At 39.0% G+C, this 13,109-nt stretch overlaps 1 protein-coding gene across 1 annotated transcript; it reads right to left on the bottom strand.

Annotated features, from left to right (window-relative positions):
- Nucleotides 1–9,877: 9,877 nt before the first annotated feature.
- Nucleotides 9,878–12,789, bottom strand: LOC123658207 (probable ATP-dependent RNA helicase DDX10). Its single transcript, XM_045593650.1, has 3 exons — nt 12,425–12,789; nt 10,197–12,340; nt 9,878–10,087 (listed from the first exon to the last, which is right to left on the bottom strand). Exons 1-3 carry the CDS (start codon nt 12,551–12,553, stop codon nt 9,946–9,948), a joined length of 2,415 nt encoding a protein of 804 aa, XP_045449606.1. The 5' UTR covers nt 12,554–12,789; the 3' UTR covers nt 9,878–9,945.
- Between the last annotated feature and the right edge of the window lie 320 nt (nt 12,790–13,109).

The following is a 13,109-nucleotide window of genomic DNA, read 5'->3' on the forward strand; positions in this document are numbered from 1 at the left end:
AGCGGCGTGTGGCACGAGTGGCGCGTCATACTCACGAGCGGCGTGTGGCACGAGTGGCGCGTCATACTCACGAGCGGCGTGTGGCACGAGTGACGCGTCATACTCACGAGCGGCGTGTGGCACGAGTGACGCGTCATACTCACGAGCGGCGTGTGGCACGAGTGGCGCGTCATACTCACGAGCGGCGTGTGGCACGAGTGGCGCGTCATACTCACGAGCGGCGTGTGGCACGAGTGGCGCGTCATACTCACGAGCGGCGTGTGGCACGAGTGGCGCGTCATACTCACGAGCGGCGTGTGGCACGAGTGGCGCGTCATACTCACGAGCGGCGTGTGGCACGAGTGGCGCGTCATACTCACGAGCGGCGTGTGGCACGAGTGGCGCGTCATACTCACGAGCGGCGTGTGGCACGAGTGGCGCGTCATACTCACGAGCGGCGTGTGGCACGAGTGGCGCGTCATACTCACGAGCGGCGTGTGGCACGAGTGACGCGTCATACTCACGAGCGGCGTGTGGCACGAGTGGCGCGTCATACTCACGAGCGGCGTGTGGCACGAGTGGCGCGTCATACTCACGAGCGGCGTGTGGCACGAGTGGCGCGTCATACTCACGAGCGGCGTGTGGCACGAGTGGCGCGTCATACTCACGAGCGGCGTGTCGTGCTCCGCCAGCACGGTGCGCAGGCGCATCTCGCGGAACGCGTCCCAACGGAACTGCAAGTTGTGGTCGAGCGGAGGCGAGTTCTGGTGCAGGTCGCGTAATGCTTCGATCAAGTGGCCCATGTAGCCGGCGCGCATTTGGTGCGGCCTGGAACGAGCGTTTTCTATTTTCATATGGGAGAGCCGAGCCAAATGTATTTAATTTGTGAAATGACAATTAAAAAGGCTTCAACAGCGCTTTTAAGCCGTCATTTCACAAATTAAAATTATATTTGTCGTGACGTATGACACCGTAAGCGACTTACGTTAAATTTTCGTTTGCCTCGAAAGCGTCCATAAACCGCGTTAACAGGTTGCACTCTCCTATTAACTGAAACAATAAGGAGAAGTTAGACAGTTCCTCCCACTAGCCGACAGTTTATCGGTGACAGCTAGTCGGTGTCATGTGGGTATTGTATCGTGTCATGTCGATGTCGTCGCCGATACTCACGTACGCCGTGTACCGGTCGCCGAAGCGTCGGTTTGCGCGGGCATTCCGTATGAGCATGCGCACGTTTTTGTGCAAAAAGTTGTTGTTCGGATACGCGAAGAACATGTCGAGTAACACGCCTGGCGTGCCTGCGGAACAAAATCCATCATTGACTCACTTGGCACTCATTTGATTTGTACAAATTTTTTTATATTTAATGAAAACATTTCATACGGAATCATTGAACATGTTATACATGAACATGTTGTATAAATTAAATCATAAACTACTTTCAAGTAAGCTTTGAAAGCGCTTTTGATTTGTCATTTTACACAAATTATACACAAAAACACATTATAAACAAAAATTGTAATGTAACTGAAATTGAACCAAAGGAAATTGAGATGGAAATTCTACAGGAACGAATTAGCAAAAAACTCCGCAGCTACTGTTTTAAAGTCAGGCAGACTCTGAGGTTGTAAGGGAAAAAATGTAGACGTTTTTTTGATTATACACTACAAAGATCTCTCTAACCTCTTTATACTAATATTATAAAGTTGAAAAGTTTGTTTGTTTGAAAGCGTTTATCTCAGAAACTACTTGAGTTGAGTGTTTTTTTTTTTTTTTTTTTTTGTTTGACAGTCCATTTTTCAAGGCTATTATAGGCTATATAATATTTTTTCCGCAAACAAACGTGGGTGAAACAGCGGAGCACAGCTGGTCTAGTATAATTGAATGGTACTTATAGTACTCACCGAGCGTGATGAGCGCGTTAGGCACGTCGTCCACCTCAGAGCACGCGAGGCGTGCCAGCAGCGCCGACACCGCCAGCCGCTCGTTGCCTACGCCTTTGCTCTGGAACACGAGCACGTGAGATATAGTGATTTCGTAAGCGGCAAGGATGTATCCTTTTTCATTTGTTTAAATTTCATAAAATATACAAATGTGGTGCAGGCGACTTTTGCCAACGTGTCTTTGGTTTTTCTTATTATTTTTTTACGAAGATTAGTATTTCAATGAATAGTCATCACATTAATTTTTGTCTTACAAAGTTTTCATATAATCAGACATCAAGACAGTTTATTATTTTATGTAACTTATAAAATATATAAGTGAAGTGAAAGAGAGGGGGATGGAAGAGAGGAAGGGAGAGGAGGTGGAAGATGAATGGGAGAGAGAGGAAAGAACGAGTTATAACGCGTTGGCGCAACGGTTACAGCACTGGTTGATGCGGGTTTGATTGTCACACATAGCATACATTTCTATTGGCTATACAAATTGCCGTGGTCTAGGCGTTTGTGCTTGATGATTGTATTTCTGGACCCCCGACACAGAAGTAAATCTTAGTAGGTGTGAGGCATTCTTGAACAGAGGGGGGAATGGGTAAGGATGAGAGGGAGAGGGGGGGGGGGAGAGGGACAGGGGGAAAGGGTCAGGGAGAGGGGGGGGGAAGTAGAAGAGATTTTAGTGTACCAGTACGGGCAGGTCGTAGTCAGCGGGGTCGGGCAGCTCCGTGCGCAGCAGCGCGTGGTGCAGCAGCGGCAGGTGCGGCGCCACGGCGCGCTCCAGCTCCTCGGTGTCCGAGCGCGCGCCGGGCTCGGGCCTGCGGGCAGGGCACGGGTTACTGCGGGGCTACTGTGCGCGTGCGTGCGTGTGGCGCGTCACTCACTCGGCGGCCAGCAGCGCTAGCAGCAGCTCGCAGGCGTGCTCCAGCGCGGGCCGGCGCGCGGGGGGCGGCGCCGTGAACACGGCCTGCAGCAGGCGGCGCACGTGCTCCTCGCCGCGCAGGCGCGCCCGCAGCGCGCGCGCGCCGCAGCCGCACGCGGCGCCGTCCCCGCAGCACGCGTCCGCCGCCACGTCGCACAGAAGCTGCGCCGCGTTGCGCGCTGCGAATCGCCGCCGCCACCGGCGATCTGCGCAAACGCACAAATCATTTTTGAAGTGAAACCTTCTTTAGAACCGTTCTAATTAGAAACTCGATGAAACGACAATGCGTCACGATAAGGAAACGTCTATAAATTTATAGGAGAAATTGAGATAGAATACGTCACACAGTATTTTATATTCTCGGTAAAAAAATCTATCGGTAAAGCTTTTGATTAAGAACTATCGAAGTTTGAGATATTGGGGGGAAGGGAGGAAAGAAGGGTGGCGGGGCGCTACCCCCGATACTACTGCCACCCTTCGGAACCCCATGGTTATAGAGATATTATAGAGATACTCATGGTTAAAAGTTTGAGATTAGAAGAAGAATTTCGCCACTTTCACATGTTATTTTCACATTTCACACGTTATTTTTACATTTCACACGTTATTTTCACATTTCACACGTAATTTTCGAACAGGAGTATGTAAAACCGATTTCGACTGCAAGATGAAAAACGTACGTTGTATTGTTTGTTCATTGTTGAATTGTTCGCTTAAAACGAAAATAAAATCATCATATCAAAAATTTCGACCTAACGGGTACATCCAAAACGGTTCCATAACTTTGATCGCATGTTCGATCCCCGCTGGAACGGTCAATTTTTGATATGATATTCAAAAACGTTTAGAATTTCTAATGTGTGGGTAACACAAAAATAAAATTGTACATATTAAAAATAGGAAGGTGTCGTCTCCTGTCAAAAATTTTCATTTTAATATGAAACTTTGAATAGTTACGGGTTTCTGTAAAGAACTCACTATAGACGGCGCCACGGTTCGCTTAAACCGAAAATAAAATCATCATATCAAAAATTTCGATCTAACGGGTACATCGTTCCATTGCTTAATTGGCTAGAGCGCCGACACGGTCAGTCGGAGACGCAGGTTCGATCCCCGCTGGAGCGGTCACTTTTGATAATCAAAAATGTTTAGTAAAATTTCCTATAAAGCATGAGCATGTTTATTAAATGACTGTAACAAACCTCTCTCTTCTTTTTCGGCAGCTTCCTTCTCCTCTCGTTTTTTCTCCTCGTTGTCCGTGCTGTCTTTATCGACGTTCTCAGTAAGCTCAGCGGTGGAAGAGGAAGTAGCAGAGGTCGGGGACGCAGGGTCTGATGGGGCGGAGTCTGCGGGGGCGGGAGCCGCAGTAATAGAGGCCGGTTCAGGAGGTGGGTCGCCGTAAGTTCCGCAGATGATCTGGATCATGCTCTCGAGGAACTGGTGTTCATCGAACCACTGAAAACGAAACAGTAAGGAATTCCACTATGTTTGAAAAAGTACTTCCAAATGTTGATTTTCCAATAAAAAGCCACAAAAAAAATATATTTCGGCAAAATAAACACGCTTTTATGCCATAAAATACATTTTAAACCTTTTTTATTTCCGCGAAAACGCTATCAGCTATTTTGGTGACGTAATATGGTTAATATCAATACGTCAAAAGTTCAATACCTTATACTCTTTGTCGTTCAACGATAACAGCTACAAATATTTGATGTTTTTGTGTAAAATAATGAATTACAATAGCTATCGTTGGTGTGTAGTGTCTAGATGTATAAATACTAGCATTAAAAAAACTATTGTCTTAATTTGGCAGTAACATAAGAAATAAAACATAACCTAACACTTTCTAACATAATTTTTTAAATTAAGTATACTTACATTTAAAAAAAAAACAGTATAATATAACAAGTAATACTTACAAAGATGTTTTAACACTTCGAAATTCGGCAGAACAGTAGTCTGGGTTACATGCAAAAAGCTTTGCAACCGTCATTTAATTAATTTTTTGCATTTTAATAAATAAATATATACAAATGAAATGCACTAACGAAAGAGCACAAGTATTACTCCTTGAAGTTAGAAGTTGATAGATATGTACCTAGCTGTTTACAGCTCTGACGGAACTTTGTTATTGCCTTTATGACGTCATACCATGGCGGGTCGTGTTTTAGGTCACGTGATATACAGATTAAAATATACGACTTTTAATTTTAATATAATAACCTCGTACAGATCAGTGCATTGATACCACAAATAGATAAGAAGATTTATTTACTGCAGTTAAGCAAATCATAAAATTGTGAAATATCTTGTAAAAAATGTTTAAATTGCCATCAAAAAAACCCAACCTAAAAAATATTCTTAAACTTCTAAAAGATACAGTTTCCATTCTAAAGTAAAATTATTATAAATATTAGGATATTTGGTTTCGATTTATCAAACTTATAAACGTTCACAAACCTCTATAATGATCTTGTTGAAGGGGTCCATGAGGCTTAGGAATATTTTGAAGATATCACAGATAGCCGACGTTGATATATGGCGCAGCAGGTTGGGCAGGAAGTCGCGCCGTGACTTGAAGAAATCAAGGACTCGAAGACTGACTATGTGGTGTAAGTATCCATCCTGGAAAGTATAAAATTGGTTTGAGCCACACACATATGGCACACATAGACGATGCGTTGGCGCAGCTGTCACAGCACTGGCTATTGCACTGCGATCGCGGGTTCAATCCCCGCACATGACAGACGTTTGTATTGGCCATTATGATGTTTGTCGTGGTCTAAGAGTTTGTGCTTGTGTATTGTGTTTGTTTGTGGGGCCATTGAATGTGAAATGTTTATTTCTTATTTATTTATATATCCTTCTCCTACGTAGGGAAAGAGGCCTATGCCCAGCAGTGGGATATTACAGGCTGAAGCGTTATATTATACATTCTCTTGCTACGTTTCCTATATGCCAAATTCAAATCAAATATTTATTTCTATATGTCTAAGGCCTATACACCAAGGTCGTCTAGAAAAGTTTGCTCTTTCAGCAATACATCCAATATATCTAGCATTTAAACATCTTACTTTGAACTTATTTTATCCATGTACTATAAAGAGTGTTTATTATACAACATCTTGCTGTTTGCTTGTTTATTATGCAAAGCTGTGTGGCTATGGCAGTGAAGAATATAGACACCCTCTCTCTTCCTACTAAGGATAACACAGTTCCACTACCATCTTTACGTATAAAGCTAACCGATGGTGGGATAACCATCCAACTGCTGGCTTTGAAATACACAGGCTGAAGACGGCAGCAGCGTCTTCACTGCGACAAAGCCAGCCCTGCGGTCACCAACCCGCCTGCCCAGCGTGGTGACTATGGGCAACACACATGAGTTCACGCCATTTTTGGCGCGAGCTTGTGGAGGCCTATGTCCAGTAGTGGACTGCGATAGGCTAAAGTGATTATACAAAATCATAGATGTATTTGGTACATACAATAATACATATTGCCTATGTACTATGTACTAACATCAGTAAATTCTAATATATTTTTCAGACAAACCAATCATAAGTTTATGCCTTAAATGGGGGCAGAAACACAGGATTCTTTACACAAGTATATACATGTCCTGACTCTCAGTACAGAAGATGACGTTTGAAAGTGGAAAATCTAGCCATTTGACAATAGATATTCGGAGCAATAACACCCAATATCAAATTGCTTGCCACTATGGTTTAAATCACGCTTTGCTGTGTGGGCAATGTACATAGACTATCATGCACACATAGCACCGCACACTTAAGTTAATTGAACTTTACATTTCAATGTCAACCAGTTTCAATAATCAGTCCTTGATTTTGCTTACTAGGGATAAAGCAATTCACATGGGGCTTATGGCAAAATTTTATTTCTATATATGTTATAAATAGGTACATTGATCTTTGCTATAATATTACATGATATACAATACACAACATACCTGCTTAGGGTTTCTTTGTAGAAGTATCTCAATAGTCTTGCTATAAAAGGATGACAGCAAAGGGTTTAAGGTTTTGTCCGTATTAACAAAATCACACAGCCTGTTCATCTGTACCACGTCGATGGACAGTCGGTCCCTTAAGGTGGAAATGTTGCTGGCGATCACTTCGCTGGCGGTGTTCGCGTAGCGGTACTGTAAAGCAAGCTCCACATTCTTGGGAGGCTCCTCAGTGACGTGACTTATTAACTCTGCGAGGATATCTGATCTTGTTAGACTGGAATAAAATATTACACATTAATATTCATTCAAAAAAAATAGAAATAATCACTTTTAAGCTATTTAAATTAATTACTAGCATAAAGTCAAGCTTGAAATGCTTCAAATATCCCTACACTGTTATTATGTGTGTGAAATGTTTATTTTCCGTTAACTGAGGTAGGGCACAGCAGGAATTTCCTGCTCAAAATCTGGAGCAGCCTGTCTGGGGTAGTACCTCGACCTTACAGAAGATCACAGCTAAATACTACTGTTTTCAAGCAGTACTGTGTTCCTGTTGGTTAGTAAGGTGACCAGAGCTCCTGGGGGGGGGGGTGGGGGATTGGGTCGGCAACACGCTTGCGATGCTTCTGGTGTTGCAGGCGTCTATAAGCTACGGTAATCTCTTACCATCAGGTGAGCCGTACGCTTGTTTGCCGACCTAGTGGTATAAGAAAAAAAAATTTTTAGAACTAACTAACATTCGTGTAAGCCCACAGAGCTATTTGCTCCTACTCATCACCAACTTAGCCTGCTGTTGACCTATAGTCAGGAATATTAATAAAATTTTGTGATTTTAATTTTCAACTTTTGCTTCATGATCCTAGTACTCAATGTTTGCAAAGGCTATGTAGGTGTTCGTCATATTTGGCAATTTATGTGGCCTGTTTCCTTTCAACAGCTACAATAGATTAGTTTATTTATTGTATTGTATGAGTGGTACAAACGAAGTTAAAAAATAATAAGATGAGCATGTAGAAAAATCAAATGTTACATCATTTTTTTATTTGGTTAACTCAAAATTATTTGTAAATAATGATGATTTAAATTATTGTCATCATTATACAACATTTTTTTATTTCCAAGTGGCGACAGATTGCAGTGTAATGGCAGATTTAAAAAAAAAAAACTGAAAAAATAAATAAATTGGAATTGAAATATTTAGAGTATATTTAGACTACATTATGAGACTACTCTTATTAATTAGTGATATTTATTTATTTAAATTCTTTATTGTACAATAAATACACTAATACAAGTGTGTACAAAAGGTGGGCTTAACGCTTATGCATTTTCTACCAGCCAACCTGGGTATGTGCAAGAAAGTATAGTGTGTTGGTGCACAATAAAAAAAACAAAATAAAAGTAAAACAAATAATATAACATTACATATCATAACATAATATAATGAATTATATAATACAATAATATATAATAAATAATAATATGATATTATAATAGTAAAAAGCGCAACATGTAAGTTTTAAAGATTTCTGAAACTCTTTAGAAATCTGAACAAAATTTCCTTAAAAGATTAAAAAGTTTTCTTCCTACAATATTTAATTTTAGTTAGCCCATCCGAAAGACCGTCATTGAGTTTCAAAATATCTAAGAAAATAATAAAGTATTATCCATAACATTTATATATTAATTGCATATGATAGGCTACATTGTAAGATTAACTGATTATCAGACTACCCACAACGGGGTAAGAGGATAATCTAATTAATCTTGACATTATTACCTTAACAATAAACGAAGTAACTAATTTACTTAACACTAAAGCTTTAAATGAAGTTAAATTATAACTGGTTTATGAATAAGTAATCCTTAAGACTAAACATGATGATTATTATTGAATTTTTTTAAATATCCGTTTAATAATAGAATAAAAAGTCAACTTACAATTGTATTAAGGCCTTGTTGTCCGCCTTGCATTCTTGCAAGATATCGTCCGCTTCCAAAACCTGGGTTAAAGTTACGTTCTGCAACAACCGACAATATTCACATGAACCACCAACAAATCGTTCAATAGCACTACTTCATGTGTGCTTTGCTGTTTTATCATACAAAAAGTGAATTGCAATGGATAGAATTATAAATAGTGGAATAAATTCAATGTTCTCGGCACTCATAACCATCAATTTCAACAACAAAATACGCACCTCCTCCTTCAGGAGAAACTTTAACTCCCTCACTGCTATAAAATTACCGCTCCAAAACATAATTAAAATGAATAAGTACAAAGTATTTAATTATTCTAAATCCATAGAAATTCATTAAATTTCAAAGAATTCAGTATTTCTTGGGGTAGAAGTGCAACGATCCGTTTTCTATTTGACAATCGCCGACACCGACAAATGTATTATCTGTCTAACAAGACGTTTCAATACTGTATTGCCACAGTCGAGTTTGTAGTTTTTTGTCTAGAACTAGACTCTACGAGTTCTAGTCTTAATATATTTAACGAGGATTATGTTATATACTAGTTGTGTCTACGAATCCATCCACGTGGAATTTAACAAAAAATTATTGTTCAATTTGCAGTTGTAAAAAAATAAATTCCTAAAACAAAAGTAGCCTAAGTTACTCCTTATTACATCAGCTATCTGCCAGTGAAAGTCCTCTCAAAATTGGTACAGCCGTTTCAGAGATTAGCCGGAACAAACAGACAGACAGACGAATTTGTACAAAATGTTATTTTGGTACATGTACCGTGTATCCACATACATTTAGTGAAAAGTGGTTATTTTAATATTACAAACAGACACTCCAATTTTGTTTGTATAGATTGGGTTAAAATGAGTCTTTCTCATAATATTTAATTACTTTTTTATTATGCGAATATTTTGCGTTCCTTATCTTTAAAGGTAAGAATATGGTCAATTAGATTATAATTTTGTATTAAATTTTCGTGTAAAATATTTCAGTTTCAATAAATTTCGAGTATAAAATAAAACTTTACAGTGTAGAATAACCATAGAACATTTAAAAATATTTAAACACAACTAGGAAAATAAAAGCACTATGTAATTGTATTTTTTTACTAAAACATCATATTAAAATTACAATAAACAATTAATAAGTTATTGTTAAGATCATTTGGACTTAAGCAATTGCATGGCTAGAGCTTCAGCTTCATTTACAGAGAGTGATGCAGATACATCTTCGATCTTCCTTAATTTGCGAGGTTTTATACTTTTTTGGGGAATATCACCATTTTGTTTTCGTTTATGTGGTCTGTAAAATAACAATAACATCATTATTATATTTAAAATTATTATAAAATAAATGTTTATAAAATATAATAATCCAGTATAAAAAACATAATAATAAACAAAGAACTAACCTGTGAACTTCCTGATCATCCTCGGATACTTTACTTTCAGGTGAATTGTTATTTTCAGAATATTCACTGTCGGATTTTGTGTCATCAGTTTGATCATCCTCTTTTGGCCCATAAAGTTTATCAGGATCTGGAAGCCATGATAGATCAGGCCCGTCTGACTCGGACTGTGACCCAAAGTCATCTTTTTCTCCATCATCTTCCTTTTTCTTGTTCTTGAGTTTCCGCTTCTGCTCCTTGTGTTTGGCCTTCACTCTCTCCCTAAATCTTGTTTTATCGAATTTGTCTTCTTCCTCCAAGAGTTCTCTCGTTTTCTCTAGATCTAAAGTGAACACACTTTCATCGATAAACTGTTTGCCTAAGTCAGATTTTATATCTTTCTTTTCATCTGCAACTACTTCACCGTCGTCTCCAAACTTTACTTTGTTATTCAGTTTAACTTTAGGATCGAGTATTTTCTTGACAACAGCGGTTTTATTTGAAGGTGTATCAATTTTTTTTCGTGGTAGATCATCTTCATCTGGCGGTACAACAACGTCTATGCTTACATTTTTCTCTTTGACTAAAAATAAATTTTGTTCATCACTATCTACTATGACATTATGAAAATCAAATAGAGGAACTTCTTTCTTTGTTTTGGTCTCCGTAACCTTAAAAACAGGTTCAATGACAGCGTCTAGGTCACTCTCATCTGATTTTTCATCATTTCCCTTTTTAGTTATTAATTTTTCAACAGCATCATTTTCGACCTCTGTCACTTTGTCCTCTGTTGCACTTTTATTCTGTTTGTACATAAACTTGACCACCGGTGGAACTATAAGACCTATAGATCTAGCAAAAGCATCCGTGTCTAATAGCTGAACATTGAAGATATCTTTATTTTTCATCAAATAAATAGATTTTATGTAGCTCATAAATGCTCTTTGTGCAGTTTTCTTAAGTTCGCTGTTATCAGAAAGTAGACTTTCAATTTTTCTTAAAGGTAGCATAACTTTGGATGTATCAACGAAAATTTGATTTATCGGGATTTTACTCTTTTGAAGATCTTCAACTATCTTTTCTTCATGTGGTAACAACATCAGCAGTCCGTCCCCTTTGCCCATAACTCCCCTGGCTGTGCGACCCGCTCTGTGTATGTAAGTTTCTACATCTTCTGGACAATCATATTGTATAACCCAGTTAACCCTTGGAAAGTCTAACCCTCGGGAAGCTAGATCTGTAGCAAAAAGTACAACGTTTGATTTTCTGCAAAACTCCTGATAGATTCTTTCTCTTTTCTCTTGATGTAACGTTCCATACAGAGCCAGCAGACTGACGCCAGGTCTCAATTTACAAAATATTTCATATGTATACTTTACTTGCTTACAAGTTGACATGAATACTAACACTTTTTGCTTTAGATGATTTTTTATAAAAGACCACAAGATGCTAAATTTCTCATCAATTTTGCAAATAATGTAGTTCTGTTGAAGAAACTCAGGGGTGACCGTAGCAGCTTGCTCATGAGGGGCGACATATGTAGGAAAAGATAAACTTAATCGTGCTAAATCTTTAACTGATTTGGTTTGAGTAGCTGAAAATAAAAGTGTTTGTCTCTTTGGAGGCAAGTTTTCAACAATTGCATTCATTGTAGCCTCAAAGCCCATGTCCAGACATCGGTCTGCCTCATCCAACACTAGAATCTGAAGGTGAGAGCAATCAAACAAGGGATTTTCGTCCATGTGTTGCAAAAGTCGTCCAGGGGTACATATGAGAATGTTCATTTGATCCATTCTCTTTCTTTCAAATTTAAGGTTTTGGCCTCCGATTATTAAACCAGCAGAAAAGTCATGCAGGTGGCCAACCTTTCTGAGAGTTTCATAAATCTGGTAGGCCAGTTCCCTAGTCGGCGATATGACAATTGCACCAACACCATCCAATCTTGTCCATTTTTTGCAAAATAATAGCTCTAACATTGGTATCAAAAAGGCTAATGTTTTCCCCGAGCCTGTCTTAGCAGCTCCCAATATATCTTTTCCCTGTAAAGCATAACCTATGGCTTGCCTCTGTATGTCTGTTGGAGTGATAAAATTATTTTCTTTTAGACCTTTTAAGGTCTTTTGAGATAATGGAAAATCTTTGAATGTCTTGATTTGATCTGGAAGGATCTGAAAAAACAACACAAACATTTAAAATTAAAAAAATAACACGCTAAGAGCATGTTGTACAAATTTGAGAAGTTACAAACATACGCTGTTATATTGCGCTTGCAGATATTGGATGGCAGCATCTTCTTCCGCGCTCCTTTTCTTCTTGGGTTTAAAAAGCCGGTGCTTCTTTCTATTCGAGTTATTTTGTGGTTTTATACTGTCTTTCGTCATATTGTGATTGTTAATTTAAGTTTTAGAGGCCTTCAGTTGTACACGTTGATTCCTTCAATGTCACGTTGGATATACAAGCATGAAGGATCAGATGAAACAATATTATTAATAAATTTTAGTAAACGTGCGAAAATTGTGTTAAATTTTCTTCGTCTTAATTTAAAAACACGCGTATTCACATTTCAGATGTTGAAGTAAATTTGACAACTGTCACAGTCAAACGTCAATACAATGAGTGCGCTCCACTAAACGACTGTAAAGATTGCAACAGCCACGGCACACTATTGTTCCCCTTAAAGCTCGTGGTCGTCGCGAGCGATTGCTCGACGTCATAGATGACGTCACTGTTCATGACCACATCGCGCACACTTCACCCACAAAATATTGAGCAGGTTATCGCCAAAATGTGACGAGAATTCAAAAAAAAAAAACAACTATCAATATCAAATTGTGAATGTCATCAGAACTTAATGAACTTTTCGAGTCAGTATCTCTCATTCATTTCGTTAAAATAAGCAACGATAAATTCATGGGAATCCATTCATTCATTCATTAC

This window comes from Melitaea cinxia, chromosome 12 (assembly GCF_905220565.1).
Source record: "Melitaea cinxia chromosome 12, ilMelCinx1.1, whole genome shotgun sequence".
Lineage (NCBI taxonomy): Eukaryota > Metazoa > Arthropoda > Insecta > Lepidoptera > Nymphalidae > Melitaea > Melitaea cinxia.

Coding starts and splice junctions, on each gene's coding strand:
- LOC123658207 (XM_045593650.1), bottom strand. CDS start 12,553: ATGACGAAAGACAGTATAAAACCACAAAATAACTCGAATAGAAAGAAG. Junction 12,341..12,424: donor TGCAAGCGCAATATAACAGC/GTATGTTTGTAA, acceptor TTGTTTTTTCAG/ATCCTTCCAGATCAAATCAA. Junction 10,088..10,196: donor GATGATCAGGAAGTTCACAG/GTTAGTTCTTTG, acceptor GTTATTTTACAG/ACCACATAAACGAAAACAAA.